Raw genomic sequence first — 16,192 nt, 5'->3', positions numbered from 1 at the left:
TGCTCTCTCCCTCTGATGCTTTCCCCTTTCTCAGCCGCTCTCCTTTCTCTCATTCTCTCCCTATCTTCTCTCTCTCCCCTCTCTCTTCATCTTCCCTCTCTATCTTCTCTCTCTCCCCTCTCTCTTCATCTTCCCTCTCTATCTCTCTCTATTTCTCTCTCGCTCTCTCCTCTCTTGCCCTCCTCTCTCTCCTCACCATCTCCCCCTCTCGCTCCTCTCCCCACCTCTCTGATAGTTGATTCTCTCTCTGATAGTGATGTTATGTGTTCTTTTTTACTCCGGTAGCCTCTCTCCCCTGCAGGCCTTTGATCAAATCCCTGTGCTGAAAGCTCTCCCTACTTCTCTAACATTGTCAGCATTAATACATCCCACACTCAGGCCAGTGTCAGCTTCTGTGTACACATCACCTTAACCCCCTCTCTGAGTGTCAGGGCTAATCTATTGAAGTGTCCACTCGGGTTGTGTGCGGGGAGGGGGGTGTTTGTGTGTGTGTGTGTGTGTATTTTGGGGTATAAAGTGGATATAAAGTGTGTGTGTATGTGTGTCCGTGCATTCGTGTGTGATTTTATGTGTGTGATAGTGTTTACTTTACAAACCACAACCTTTAATCTGCAAGGTCTGCTTAACAGCTTAGCTACCATCTGAACTCAATTGTTCTCTGCTATTCACATTCCACTGTATCTCTGCCCTATCCCTTTGGTTTTGAGAGCATTATTCTCTACAAATACACATACTTACCATATGCCTCATATCTAACATATTAACACACAGTACAGCAACTCTCTATCAATATGTGAAATCCTTGTACCATATGCTACATCCTTCTTTGCAGTGCAATAGAATATGGATAAGCAATGTGCATTCTCTTTTAAAATCTCACTGAGCTGATGATAATGTAATGCCAAGTCTAGACTATCAGTGTGTAATACTTTCCCTCTCAGTGAATATGCCTTAATCATCTGCTCGATAGGAGTAAAAATGTGCTTAACACGTCACATAATACGTTTCATGGACTCACTCTGTGTGCAATAATAGTGTTTAACATGATTTTTGTATGACTACCTCATCTCTGTACTCCACACATACAATTATCTGTAAGGTCCCTCAGTCGAGCAGTGATTTTCAAACACAGATTCAACCACAAAGAGCAGGGAGGTTTTCCAATGCCTTGCAAAGAAGGGTACCTATTGGTAGATGGGTAAAGATAAGACATTGAATATCCCTTTGAGCATGGTGAAGTTATTAATTACACTTGGGATGGTGTATCAATACACCCAGTCACTAAAAAAGATACAGTGGCTTGTGAAAGTATTCACCACCCTTGGCATTTTTCCTATTTTGTTGCCTTACAACCTAGAATTAAAATGGATTTTGGGGGGGAGTTGTATCATTTGCACACCTTTTGCAGCAATTACAGCTGCAAGTCTCTTGGGGTATGTCTCTATAAGCTTGGCACATCTAGCCACTGGGATTTTTGCCCATTCTTCAAGGCAAAATTGCTCCAGCTCCTTCAAGTTGGATGGGCTCCGCTGGTGTACAGTAATCTTTAAGTCATACCACAGATTCTCAATTGGATTGAGGTCTGTGCTTTGACTAGGCCATTCCAAGACATGTAAATGTTTCGCCTTAAACCACTCGAGTGTTGCTTTAGCAGTATGCTTAGGGTCATTGTCCTGCTGGAAGGTGAACCTCCGTCCCAGTCTCAAATCTCTGGAAGACTGAAACAGGTTTCCCTCAAGAATTGCCCTGAATTTAGCGGCATCCATCATTCCTTCAATTCTGACCAGTTTCCCCACAGCATGATTTCCCCACAAACATCTCCACAGCATGATGCTGCCACCACCATGCTTCACTGTGGGGATGGTGGTCTCGGGGTGATGAGAGGTGTTGGGTTTGCACCAGACATAGCGTTTTCCTTGATGGCCAAAAAGCTAAACTTTAGTCTCATCTGACCAGAGTACCTTCTTCCATATGTTTGGGGAGTCTCCCACATGCCTTTTGGCGCACACCAAACGTGTTTGCTTATTTTTTTCTTTAAGCAATGCCTTTTTTCTGGCCACTCTTCCGTAAAGCCCAGCTCTGTGGAGTGTACGGCTTAAAGTTGTCCTATGGACAGATACTCCAATCTCTGCTGTGGAGCTTTGCAGCTCCTTCAGGGTTATCTTTGGTATCTTTGTTGTGAGTTTTGGTGGGCGGCCCTCTCTTGTCAGGTTTGTTGTGGTGCCATATTCTTTCCATGTTTTAATAATGGATTTAATGGTGCTCCGTGGGATGTTCAAAGTTTTGGATATTTTTTTATAACCCAACCGTGATCTGTACTTCTCCACAACTTTGTCCCTGACCTGTTTGGAGAGCTTCTTGGTATTAATGGTGCCGCTTGCTTGGTGGTGCCCCTTGCCTAGTGGTGTTACAGACTCTGGGGCCTTTCAGAACAGGTGTATATATACTGAGATCATGTGACAGATCATGTGACACTTAGATTGCACACAGGTGGACTTTATTTAACTAATTATGTGACTTCTGAAGGTAATTGGTTGCACCAGATCTTATTTAGGGGCTTCATAGCAAAGGGGGTGAATACATATGCACGCACCACTTTTCCGTTATTAATTTATTAGATTGTTTTGAAACAAGTTATTTTTTTCATTTCACTTCACCAATTTGGACTATTTTGTGTATGTCCATTACATGAAATCCAAATAAAAATCAATTTAAATTACAGGTTGTAATGCAACAAAATAGGGAAAACGCCAAGGGGGATGAATACTTTTGCAAGGCACTGTACAGGCGTCCTTCCTAACTCAGTTACCGGAGAGGAAGGAAACCGCTCAGGGATTTCACCATGAGGCCAATAGTGACTTTCAAATAGTTACAGAGTTTAATGGCTGTGATAGGAGAAAACTGAGGATGGATCAACAGCATTGTAGTTACTCCACTATACTAACCTAATTGACAGAGTGAAAAGAAGGAAGCCTGTACAGAATAAAAATATTCCAAAACATGCATCCTGTTTGCAACAAGGTACTAAAGTAATACTGCAAAGCAATTCACTTTTTGTCCTGAATACAAAGTGTTGTGTTTGGGGCAAATCCAATACAACACATTACTGAGTACCACTCTCCATATTTTCAATAATAGCGGTGGCTGCATCACATTATGGGTACGCTTGTAATCGTTAAGGACTGAGGAGTTTTTCAGGATAAAAAAGAAACGGAATTGAGCTAACCACAGGCAAAATCCTAGAGAACACTTGGTGATTAATTCACCTTTCAGCAGGACACTAACCTAAAACACAAGGCCAAATCTACACTGGAGTTGCATACCAAGAAGACAGTGAATGTTCCTGAGTGGACGAGTTAAAGTTTTGACTTAAATCTGCTTGGAAATCTATGGCAAGACCTGAAAATAGTTGTCTAGTAATGATCAACAACCAATTTGACAGGGCTTGAAGAATTTTGAAAAGAATAATGGGCAAATGTTGCACAATCCAGGTGTGGAAAGCTCTTAGAGACTTACCCAAAAAGACTCACAGCTGTAATCGCTGCCAAAGGTGATTCTAACATGTATTGACTCAGGGGGTTGAATACTTATCTAATCAAGATATATTAGTATTTTATTTTTCATGACTTCTTTTTACAAATGTTAGAATTATTCTTCCACTTTGAGATTACAGAGTATTTTGTGTAAATTGTTGACAAAAAATGACAATTAAATCCATTTGAATCCCACTTTGTAACACAATAAAATGTGGAAAAAATAAAGGGGTGTGAATACTTTCTGAAGGCACTGTAAGTAGTGCACTATATAGGGAATAGGGTGCCATTTGAGGCGCGACCTGCTCTCTGGTCAAAAGTAGTGCACTATATAGAGAAGTGACTGCCCAGTTAGTGTGTAAAATAAGTAGTGTGGGCATTTTAATGACTTTGCATATTTGTGTTCCTCTCTCTCCAAGTCTCCCACGGTGATGATTCCAGTCAGACACCACCTGACTACACAGTCAGGCCCAATATCAAAATACACAACATTGGTGAGTGCTCTCTATTCTATCCTGATGTGCTCTCTCTGATGCGTTCCCCCACTCTTTCTGCCCCTCTCTCTCTCTCTTTCTGCCCCTCTCTCTCTCTCTCTCTCTCTCTCTCTCTCTCTCTCGCTCTCTCTCTCTCAGTAATGGCATAATATTATTTATATGGGTTCTGAATACCACCTTGCTTACACTCACACACAGACACACACATTATCTTTCTCTTTCTTTCTCTCTGTCACAAACACATACAACCACACACACACACAAAGTTGTTCAATGGTGGCCGGATGGCTCATGACCGAGCTTATGGAGAAAAATAAATAAAGTAAATGCACATAGTCCAAACAACCCAGAATGCCTTGGGGCCTCCTAATGCATCCTTCTGTACTTAATGCATTAGTGGCATCAACAAAAAGAGGACACAATAAAAGTTATAACCCATAAACACTTGTGTAACCCTGATGGCCTCGCTGGCCACATTGACCGCCCACACTCTCACCCTCTGGGCCTGTCTTGGCCTTGGATTAGCTTTACCTCGCCCTCTCTCTCTCCTGATCGGTGTTTTTACTACCTCTTCTGTTATATTTATGTTTCCTATTGGATGTTTCCCCCCTTCACCTGTATGTGAGTCAAAGAACACCCTAGAGCAGTGCTCCAGTTTACAGTATCCCTAAGAACACCTACTGTACCAGCTCCATGTATACCTCATTGATAGATGACCCCTGTGCCAATGCTCATGTACTGTATGTTGTACTCAACTGACAGTAAAGGGACTTGGCTTTTCAATAAACACTATGAGGGAGAAATGGTTTGAGTTGTATACAATATCTGACATTACCAATGTCTCTCCAAGGCCTGATTCCCAGTTTAGCTAACACTACCTCTCAGATTACAACCTCTCACTTTTGGTTATTTTAAATGAAATAATCTCCAAAATATCGCTATTTTTAAAACAAGCTATAGAAAGCTGGTTGCAATTTCAGTTTAAGCCACCAGAACATACAAATTGATTAAAAAAATAAATATTTTTGGAAAACATTTTTGGAAAAATAGGACTGGGGGAGTTGCACATTTTTGCAGTTAACAAAAATAAATGGAAACGTCTGCTCTATCCAAAATTACAACCAACTGATTGCAGTATTACAGCAATGGAAGGGGGAGGAGATAAGAAACTGTTGGCCCTGCATTAAAGACCAAAATTGGTTAAAGAAAATGGTGATAAATAAAAAAGTATACCAGTTTCATTTAAGGAACAAAAAATTGACAGCTGCACCATACAGGTTGCAAAATAGTTGGGAAGAGATTTTCGATTGACTGATTCCATGGCACATTGCTTATGATCTGATGCACACAACGACGCCTGATTCAAAACTTTGTTTTTCAATTTAAATTATTATACAAAATTCTTGCAACCAATACAATGATATACAGTGGGGAAAAAAAGTATTTAGTCAGCCACCAATTGTGCAAGTTCTCCCACTTAAAAAGATGAGAGAGGCCTGTAATTTTCATCATAGGTACACGTCAACTATGACAGACAAAATGAGAATAAAAAATCCAGAAAATCACATTGTAGGATTTTTAATGAATTTATTTGCAAATTATGGTGGAAAATAAGTATTTGGTCAATAAAAAACGTTTCTCAATACCCTTTGTTGGCAATGACACAGGTCAAATGTTTTCTGTAAGTCTTCACAAGGTTTTCACACACTGTTGCTGGTATTCTGGCCCATTCCTCCATGCAGATCTCCTCTAGAGCAGTGATGTTTTGGGGCTGTCGCTGGGCAACACGGACTTTCAACTCCCTCCAAAGATTTTCTATGGGGTTGAGATCTGGAGACTGGCTAGGCCACTCCAGGACCTTGAAATGCTTCTTACGAAGCCACTCCTTCGTTGCCCGGGCGGTGTGTTTGGGATCATTGTCATGCTGAAAGACCCAGCCACGTTTCATCTTCATCATAGGTACACATCAACTATGACAGACAAAATGAGAAAAATGAGAAAAAAAATTCCAGAAAATCACATTGTAGGATTTTTAATGAATTTATTTGCAAATTATGGTGGAAAATAAGTATTACTACTTTGTTATATACCCTTTGTTGGCAATGACACAGGTCAAACGTTTTCTGTAAGTCTTCACAAGGTTTTCACACACTGTTGCTGGTATTTTGGCCCATTCCTCCATGCAGATCTCCTCTGTTTTGGGGCTGTCGCTGGGCAACACGGACTTTCAACTCCCTCCAAAGATTTTCTATGGGGTTGAGATCTGGAGAATGGCTAGGCCACTCCAGGACCTTGAAATGCTTCTTACGAAGCCACTCCTTCGTTGCCCGGGCGGTGTGTTTGGGATCATTGTCATGCTGAAAGACCCAGCCACGTTTCATCTTCAATGCCCTTGCTGATGGAAGGAGGTTTTCACTCAAAATCTCACGATACATGGCCCCATTCATTCTTTCCTTTACACGGATCAGTCGTCCTGGTCCCTTTGCAGAAAAACAGCCCCAAAGCATGATGTTTCCACCCCCATGCTTCACAGTAGGTATGGTGTTCTTTGGATGCAACTCAGCATTCTTTGTCCTCCAAACACGACGAGTTGAGTTTTTACCAAAAAGTTCTATTTTGGTTTCATCTGACCATATGACATTCTCCCAATCCTCTTCTGGATCATCCAAATGCACTCTAACAAACTTCAGATGGGCCTGGACATGTACTGGCTTAAGCAGGGGGACACGTCTGGCACTGCAGGATTTGAGTCCCTGGCGGAGTAGTGTGTTACTGATGGTAGGCTTTGTTACTTTGGTCCCAGCTCTCTGCAGGTCATTCACTAGGTCCCCCCGTGTGGTTCTGGGATTTTTGCTCACCGTTCTTCTGATCATTTTGACCCCACGGGGTGAGATCTTGCGTGGAGCCCCAGATCAAGGGAGATTATCAGTGGTCTTGTATGTCTTCCATTTCCTAATAATTGCTCCCACAGTTGATTTCTTCAAACCAAGCTGCTTACCTATTGCAGATACAGTCTTCCCAGCCTGGTGCAGGTCTACAATTTTGTTTCTGGTGTCCTTTGACAGCTCTTTGGTCTTGGCCATAGTGGAGTTTGGAGTGTGACTGTTTGAGGTCGTGGACAGGTGTCTTTTATACTGATAACAAGTTCAAACAGGTGCCATTAATTAACAGGTAATGAGTGGAGGACAGAGGAGCCTCTTAAAGAAGAAGTTACAGGTCTGTGAGAGCCAGAAATCTTGCTTGTTTGTAGGTGACCAAATACTTATTTTCCACCATAATTTGCAAATAAATTCATTAAAAATCCTACAATGTGATTTTCTGGAAAAGAAATTCTCAATTTGTCTGTCATAGTTGACGTGTACCTATGATGAAAATTACAGGCCTCTCTCATCTTTTTAAGTGGGAGAACTTGCATAATTGGTGGCTGACTATATATATATATATATATATACATACAGTGGGGGAAAAATGTATTTAGTCAGCCACCAATTGTGCAAGTTCTCCCACTTAAAAAGATGATGGACCTCCTTCCATCAGCAAGGGCATTGAAGATGAAACGTGGCTGGGTCTTTCAGCATGACAATGATCCCAAACACACCGCCCGGGCAACGAAGGAGTGGCTTCGTAAGAAGCATTTCAAGGTCCTGGAGTGGCCTAGCCAGTCTCCAGATCTCAACCCCATAGAAAATCTTTGGAGGGAGTTGAAAGTCCGTGTTGCCCAGCGACAGCCCCAAAACATCACTGCTCTAGAGGAGATCTGCATGGAGGAATGGGCCAAAATACCAGCAACAGTGTGTGAAAACCTTGTGAAGACTTACAGAAAACGTTTGACCTGTGTCATTGCCAACAAAGGGTATATAACAAAGTATTGAGAAACTTTTTTTATTGACCAAATACTTATTTTCCACCATAATTTGCAAATAAATTCATAAAAAATTCTACAATGTGATTTTCTGGAGAGAAAAAAATCTCATTTTGTCTGTCATAGTTGACGTGCACCTATGATGAAAATTACAGGCCTCTCTCATCTTTTTAAGTGGGAGAACTTGCACAATTGGTGGCTGACTAAATACTTTTTTTCCCCACTGTATATAGTATGTCACAAAAGTGAGTACACCCCTCACATTTTTGTAAATATTTCAGTATATCTTTTCATGTGACAACACTGAAGAAATGACACTTTGCTACAATGTAAAGTAGTGAGTGTACAGCTTGTATAACAGTGTAAATTTGCTGTCCCCTCAAAATAACTAAACACACAGCCATTAATGTCTAAACCGCTGGCAACAAAAGTGAGTACACCCCTTAGTGAAAATGTCAAAATTGGGCCCAAAGTGTCAATATTTTGTGTGGCCACCATCATTTTCCAGCGCTGCCTTAACCCTCTTGGGCATGGAGTTCACCAGAGCTTCACAGGTTGCCACTGGAGTCCTCTTCCACTCCTCCATGACGACATCACGGAGCTGGTGGATGTTAGAGACCTTGCACTCCACCTTCCGTTTGAGGATGCCCCACAGATGCTCAATAGGGTTTAGGTCTGGAGACATGCTTGGCCAGTCCATCACCTTTACCCTCAGCTTCTTTAGCAAGGCAGTGGTCGTCTTGGAAGTGTGTTTGGGGTCGTTATCATGTTGGAATATTGCCCTGTGGCCCAGTCTCCGAAGGGAGGGGATCATGCTCTGCTTCAGTATGTCACAGTACATGTTGGCATTCATGGTTCCCTCAATGAACTGTAGCTCCCCAGTGACGGCAGCACTCATGCAGCCCCAGACCATGACACTCCACCACCATGCTTGACTGTAGGCAAGACACACTTTTGTCTTTGTACTCCTCACCTGGTTGCCACCACACACGCTTGACACCATCTGAACCAAATAAGTTTATCTTGGTCTCATCAGACCACAGGACATGGTTCCAGTAATCCATGTCCTTAGTCTGCTTGTCTTCAGCAAACTGTTTGCGGGCTTTCTTGTGCATCATCTTTAGAAGAGGCTTCCTTCTGGGACGACAGCCATGCAGACCAATTTGATGCAGTGTGCGGCGTATGGTCTGAGCACTGACAGGCTGACCCCCCACCCCTTCAACCTCTGCAGCAATGCTGGCAGCATACGTCTATTTCCCAAAGACAACCTCTGGATATGACGCTGAGCACGTGCACTCAACTTCTTTGGTCGACCATTGCGAGGCCTGTTCTGAGTGGAACCTGTCCTGTTAAACCGCTGTATGGTCTTGGCCACCGTGCTGCAGCTCAGTTTCAGGGTCTTGGCAATCTTGTTATAGCCCAGGCCATCTTTATGTAGAGCAACAATTCTTTTTTTCAGATCCTCAGAGAGTTCTTTGCCATGAGGTGCCATGTTGAACTTCCAGTGACCAGTATGAGGGAGTGTGAGAGCGATGACTCCAAATTTAACACACCTGCTCCCCATTCACACCTGAGACCTTGTAACACTAACGAGTCACATGACACCGGGGAGGGAAAATGGCTAATTGGGCCTAATTTGGACATTTTCACTTAGGGGTGTACTCACTTTTGTTGCCAGCGGTTTAGACATTAATGGCTGTGTGTTGAGTTATTTTGAGGGGACAGCAAATTTACACTGTTATACAAGCTGTACACTCACTACTTTACATTGTAGCAAAGTGTCATTTCTTCAGTGTTGTCACATGAAAAGATATACTCAAATATTTACAAAAATGTGAGGGGTGTACTCACTTTTGTGAGATATATATGTATACAGTGCATTTGGAAAGTATTCAGACCCTGTAACGTATATGCTGGGAGTCAGGAAGCAGGTGCAGAAGGTAAGTTTAATGATAAGAAAAGGCAGATAAACAAAACAGTAGCGTACTGAACGTGAACAAAACCAATACTGCCTGATTGACTGAGACTACGGAGGGCAAAATAAAGGGAGAGTAATCAAGGGGATGATGAGGTCCAGGTGTGCGTAATGATGGGGAGCAGGTGTGCGTAATGATGATTGCCAGGACTGGTGGTTAATACACCGGCGACGTCGAGCACAGGAGTGGGAGTAGGCATGACATACCCCTTGACTTTTTCCACATTTTGTTACGTTACAGCTTTATTCTAAAATTGATAGTCGTTTTTTCCCCTCATAAATCTACACACAATACCCCATAATGACAAAGCAAAAACAAGTATTTAGAAATGTTTGCACATGATTACAAATAATAAACAGATATATCACATTTACATAAGTATTCAGACCCTTTACTCAGTACTTTGTTGAACCACCTTTGACAGCGATTACAGCCTCGAGTCTTCTTGGGAGATTCGCCCATTCTTCTCTGCAGATCCTCTCAAGCTATGTCAGGTTGGATGGGGAGCGTCGCTGCACAGCTATTTTCAGGTCTTTCCAGAGATGTTCGATCGAGTTCAAGTCTGGGCTCTGGCTGGGCCACTCAAGGACATTCAGAGACTTGTACCTAGGCCACTCCTGCGTTGTCTTGGATGTGTGCTTAGGGTCATTGTCCTGTTGGAAGGTGAACCTTCGCCCCAGTCTGAGGTACTGAGGGCTCTGGAGCAGGTTTTTATCAAGGATCTCTCCAAGCGGGCTGTCATGTGTCTTTTACTGAGGAGTGGCTTCCGTCTGGCCACTCTACCATAAAGGCGTGATTAGTGGAGTGCTGCAGAGATGGTTGTCCTTCTGGAAGGTTCTCCCATCTCCACAGAGTGACCATCGGGTTCTTGGTCACCTCCCTGACCAAGGCCCTTCTCCCCTGATTGCTCAGTTTGGCCGGGCGGCCAGCTCTAGGAAGAGTCTTGGTGGTTCCAAACTTCTTCCATTTAAGAATGATGGAGGCCACTGTGTTCTTGGGGACCTTCAATGCTGCAGAAATGTTCTGGTACCCTTCCCCAGATCTGTGCCTCGACACAATCCTGTCTCAGAGCTCTACGGACAATTCCTTCGACCTCATGGCTTGTTTTTTGCTCTAACATGCACTGTCAACTGTTGGACCTTATATAGACAGGTGTGTGCCTTTCCAAATCATGTCCAATCAATTGTAGAAACATCTCAAAGATGATCAATGGAAACAGGATGCACCTGAGCTCAATTTTGAGTCTCATAGCAAAGGGTCTGAATACTTATGTAAATTAGGTATGTTTTTTATTTTTAATACATTTGCTAACATTTCTAAAAACCAGTTTTTGCTTTGTCATTATGGGGTATTGTGTGTAGATTGATGAGGGAAAAAATAATGTTATCAATTTTAGAATAAGGCTGTAACATAACAAAATGTGGAAAAAGTCAAGGGGTCTGAATACTCTCCGAATGCACTGTATATGGGGGATACAATCATTCCAGCTCTGCAGAGTTTGCTGTGAAGAGATTAGATCACTTGTTTTGGTACTGCCCTTATGTAGCTTGTTTTTGGTCGCAGATTCAGGAATGGCTGAAGAATTGCAACATTTACCTGGAGCTAACTCTGCAAATAGCACTGCTGGGTGATTTGAAAAGTCATAGTCAATTGATCAATAATATAAGAATACTCTTAGCAAAAATGTTTCTTTAATTTACAATCTGTAGAAACTATGAGAATAGGAAGGTTCAGAACGTTTGTGAAACATCACAGCACAGTGGAAAAATATATTGGTCAAATCAAAACTGGATGGTCTTCAGAGATATATGGGAGACTGTTGGAAAAGCATTCCAGGTGAAGCTGGTTGAGAGAATGCCAAGAGTGTGCAAACCTGTCATCAAGGCAAAGGGTGGCTATTTGAAGAATCTCAAATATAAAATATATTTGGTTTGTTTAACACTTTTTTGGTTACTACATGATTCCATGTGTTATTTCATAGTTTTGATGTCTTCATTATTATTCTACAATGTAAAAAATAGTAAAAGATAAAGAAAAACCCTTGAATGAGTAGGTGTGTCCAAACTTTTGACTGGTAGTGTATATACACTGAACAAAAATATAAACGCAACATATAAAGTGTTGGTCCCATGTTTCATGAGCTGAAATAAATGATCCCAGAAATTTTCCATACGGACAAAAAACTAATTTCTCTCAAATGTTCTGCACAAATTTGTTTACATCCCTGTTAGTGAGAATTTCTCCTTTGCCAAGATAACCCATCCACCTAACTGGTGTGGCAAATCAAGAAGCTGATTCAATAGCATGATCATTACACAGGTGCATCTTGTGCTGAGGACAATAAAAGGCCACTCTAAAATGTGCAGTTTTGTCACACAACACAATGCCACAGATGTCTCAAGTTTTGAGGGAGCGTGCAATTGGCATGCTGACTGCAGGAATGTCCACCAGAGCTCTTGCCAGTTGAATGTTCATTTTTCTACCATAAGCCGCCTCCAACGTTGTTTGGAGAATTTGGCAGTACGTCCAACCGGCTTCAGAACCGCGTCGTGTGGGCGAGCAGTTTGCTTACGTCAATGTTGTGAACAGAGTGCCCCATGGTGGCGGTGGGGTTATGGTATGGTCAGGCATAAGCTACGGACAACGAACACAATTGCATTTTATCGATTTGAATTTGAATGCACAGAGATACCGTGACGAGATCCTGAGGCCCATTGTCGTGCCATTCATCCGCCGCCATCACCTCATGTTTCAGCATGATAATGCATGGCCCCATGTCGCAACGATCTGTACACATTTCCTGGAAGCTTAAAATGTCCCAGTTCTTCCATGACCTGCATACTCAATGTGCCATTTCCCAACAATATCTAGCAACTTCGCACAGCCATTGAAGAGGAGTGGGACAACATTCCACAATCAACAGTCTGATCAACTCTATGCGAAGGAGATGTGCCGCGCTGCGTGAGGCAAATGGTGGTCACAACAGATACTGACTGATTTTCTGATTCACGCCACTACCTTTTAAAAAAGTTATCTGTGACCAACAGGTGCATGCATATCTGTATTCCCAGTCATGTGAAATCCATAGATTAGGGCCTAATGAATTTATTTCAGTTGACTGATTTCCTTATATGAACTCAGTAAAATCTTTGAAATTAGTGCATGTTGCGTTTATATTTGTGTTCAGTATATATTTACAAAAAAATATGAGGGGGATTGGAAATTATGCAGACAATTACATTGATAGAATCCACAATCTATCTGCAATATTAAATCTGATCCACCCCATAAAAAAACACTACCTTACACAATCAGGAACACTATTCCACCTAATACAGTGTCAATATTCTCTAACTTTGCAGCATACTAACTTCCTGTTCAGGTTAACACTCACTTACTGTTTCTATGGAAGAAACTCACTCAACGCCCCTCCCTGTTTGTGATAGCATACTGATGAAATCCTTGTCAGCTAATCTCATGGAGTTAAATAAAGGACTCATCTTTGTATTTGTGCAATTATGGCATCTGTGACAGCCATTGAGGCTGTCTCCAAGTAGTCAATGTTATTTTTCTTATGTGTTTGAAAAAGGTTTAAAGCTAATATTGGTGATTTACCGCCACCTGTAGTGCTGGAGTCCTGAATCAAATCTTGTGGGTTTATTATGGCCACTAGATGGTGGTGATATAGCTTAAAGCCATTAACTAGCCATAGGCCATCCAATTTGAAGAAGAGGACCATGCTCTGATCATTGGCTGATCGCTCCAAACCCATAGGAATCCCCACCCAATTGACTGCTTTAAAATGGTGGAAGCCCTCAGTGGCATGCTAAAATGGCTTATATCCATCTGGTCCTCTATCTAACTCTATGGGCAATCTAGCTGTCAGCTGGAACAGTCTCAGTTTACCACATGTACTCAACTTGACCCGGCCCTATCACTTTACCATATTACTTTATTTGACCATGCCACTGGTGTGGATGTCAGGGTTATGTGTCATCGTCGTAGCCGACAGACATGTTTCCTAATATTTCTAAGAATGGCTTTGACATGGCAGATGCACAGACAAACCGGATGAGTTGGATGTTGTTCCTTCTTTTGAGTCACCGGGAAAAAAATCTAGACATTTCCACCGAACGTGGAAGTGTCATTCGTCGGTGTCTATACCTGGATGCTCGTCGTATCAGTCGTACCAGTGTCACATCTTGTATGTATGTCTCTCTTAGTTTGTTAACTCTTCAGTGTCTGTCCCCATAGGGGTCTATAGGGAGGCTCAGGATTCTGGTCACACATCCCAGGCTTACTTTTCCTTGTTCTCTCTCTTGCTCTCCAGCTATTGTAGGATTGTGCCTGGGTTTGTTCTATGTTCATTTCATTTCATTGCAAATCCTGCTCGATGAAGCTGAATCATTAGAATATAAATATGCGTACATTTAAAGATGAACAACAAAGTGTGTTTATTCCTCCTCCCAAGAGGGAATGTGGCATCATATGTAGCAGCACTGATGATAATTGCAGATTTTTGTAAAAATTCTCTCTGTTCTCTACATGTGGATGTGCATTATTTGTATGCATTGCACAACATCAGCTGTAGATTGATTGAGCTAATGTGTCAGTGAATGTGTAATTTGATTCTCTCTCTCTCTCTCTCTCTCTCTCTCTCTCTCTCTCTCTCTCTCTCTCTCTCTCTCTCTCTCTCTCTCTCTCTCTCTCTCTCTCTCTCTCTCTCTCTCTCTCTCTCTCTCTCTCTCTCTCTCTCTCTCTCTCTCTCTCTCTCTCTCTCTCTCTCTCTCTCTCTCTCTCTCTCTCTCTCTCTCTCAGATGAATTTAACCCTGAAATTCCCAAACTGGAGAAGAGCGTCAGCGGCAGCAGCCCATCACGCGATCGCCTTCTGCTCACCGTGGCAACACTGCTCATCTCCGCCCTCCTGGTCTCCTAGCGACTGTCTCCACGAGTGACATCATATGGATACCTGAACCGCTTAGCCTGAAGGGCTCTGTATCCGCTGACCCTGGGTTCAATTAGAAAGTGGGAGGGAACCAAGGAATGGACACACAATTCAACAATCAATTTGACACAACCATAAAAAACAGGACTTACTCTCGGATCGTACTCACTCAATTCTATCTTAACTCACCTGTAATCACTGTTGATACACAGTTTGTGCGACATGACGTCTTTGGTTCATGAGTTGTCGGACATACACTACGTGCATAAGTGCCACCGCATTTCATGCATTTGGTGTGCCACCACACAGACCAAGAGCAGAAAATGGCATTCAGACTTAGACATGATACTGCCATCATGCCTAGGCTGCCTCTGGCTACACACACAGTTAAAGTAGGACATGTGCAGTGAGATTTGTAATGGGAGCTGCCTGTCTATCTGCGAATGAACTCGCATTACATTGTCTTCAGCTAGTCCCAATATGGAGGACCTTTGAGCTCTATGGACTAGGATGGACATAACTGGACTGGGCTCCACTGAGCCTGACCAATGGACTGTGGACTGTAGGCCTCCAATGGGCTTTGATGGACTCAGCTGGACTTGGCTGTGCTGCAGTACTGTGGACCATGCTGGACTCTGCCAAGATTCACTGTACTGTGCTGTGCCATATACTTGCAGCCATTTCTCTACACTGCTGCCATTCTACCGGACGTTAACCCATCTTCTACTGTCATGGATACGAGTTGGTCACACTGTGGCCCAGGTGTTGAGGGTGTTGACCGGAAGACAGAAATATTTTGAAAGAATCTCTATAAGGCTTTCGAGAGCCCTTATCCATCTCCTCCAGATGTTCTCTAACCATGGCTTTGTGGTGCATAGAAAGGTCCAAAGCCCACATGTCAAGGACAAAATAAACAGTGCCCTCCAAGAACTGGTCCTAGATCTGTTTTTCATATCTGCCTTCAAACCTTATTACTGGAATAAAAGAGACTCTGGACCTGTGCTTTGAGGGCATTTCTAGAAGCTCACATCTGTGTTTTTGCCTGATACATCTACCCATAACACTTTGTCTGGGTTCCAGGTAGCAATCTTGTGTCAATAGTCAACAGAATGGTTTCTAATACCACAAATTACAATATTAAACATTTCATAACAACAAATACCCTACAAATCCAGACCTGATTTATTTTTTATTTTTCCCCATCACTTTCAAAGGTTTCCGAATCAGGGCTGTTCATTATTGCAATCTCAGTCACCGTGGTAACCACCCAATACAATAGTCACAGTGCGGCAGGTGCCTGAGGAGACTGTGATTTGTGTCACAGATTACTTTAGCCGCCATTTTGTAAACATGCGTGAATGTCCAAACAGACAGCAGTCCA

General features: G+C 42.5%; 1 protein-coding gene across 2 annotated transcripts in view; it reads left to right on the top strand.

Moving 5' to 3' along the window:
- efna3a (ephrin-A3a) overlaps window positions 1–15,970 on the top strand; it is an 86,131-nt gene extending 70,161 nt beyond the window's left edge. The window contains exons 4-5 of one of the 2 annotated variants that reach the window (XM_045221891.1): window positions 3,953–4,027; window positions 14,684–15,970. In XM_045221891.1, coding sequence (XP_045077826.1) covers window positions 3,953–4,027; window positions 14,684–14,802 — 194 coding nt within the window. In that variant the 3' untranslated portion in view covers window positions 14,803–15,970. The remainder of the gene's footprint in view (window positions 1–3,952; window positions 4,028–14,683) is intronic. The other variant, XM_045221892.1, reaches the window with a different exon arrangement.
- Window positions 15,971–16,192: the final 222 nt, after the last annotated feature.

The sequence above is a fragment of the Coregonus clupeaformis genome, chromosome 8, assembly GCF_020615455.1.
Source record: "Coregonus clupeaformis isolate EN_2021a chromosome 8, ASM2061545v1, whole genome shotgun sequence".
Classification (NCBI taxonomy): Eukaryota; Metazoa; Chordata; class Actinopteri; order Salmoniformes; family Salmonidae; genus Coregonus; species Coregonus clupeaformis.
This window is presented reverse-complemented; position numbering and strand designations above follow the sequence as displayed.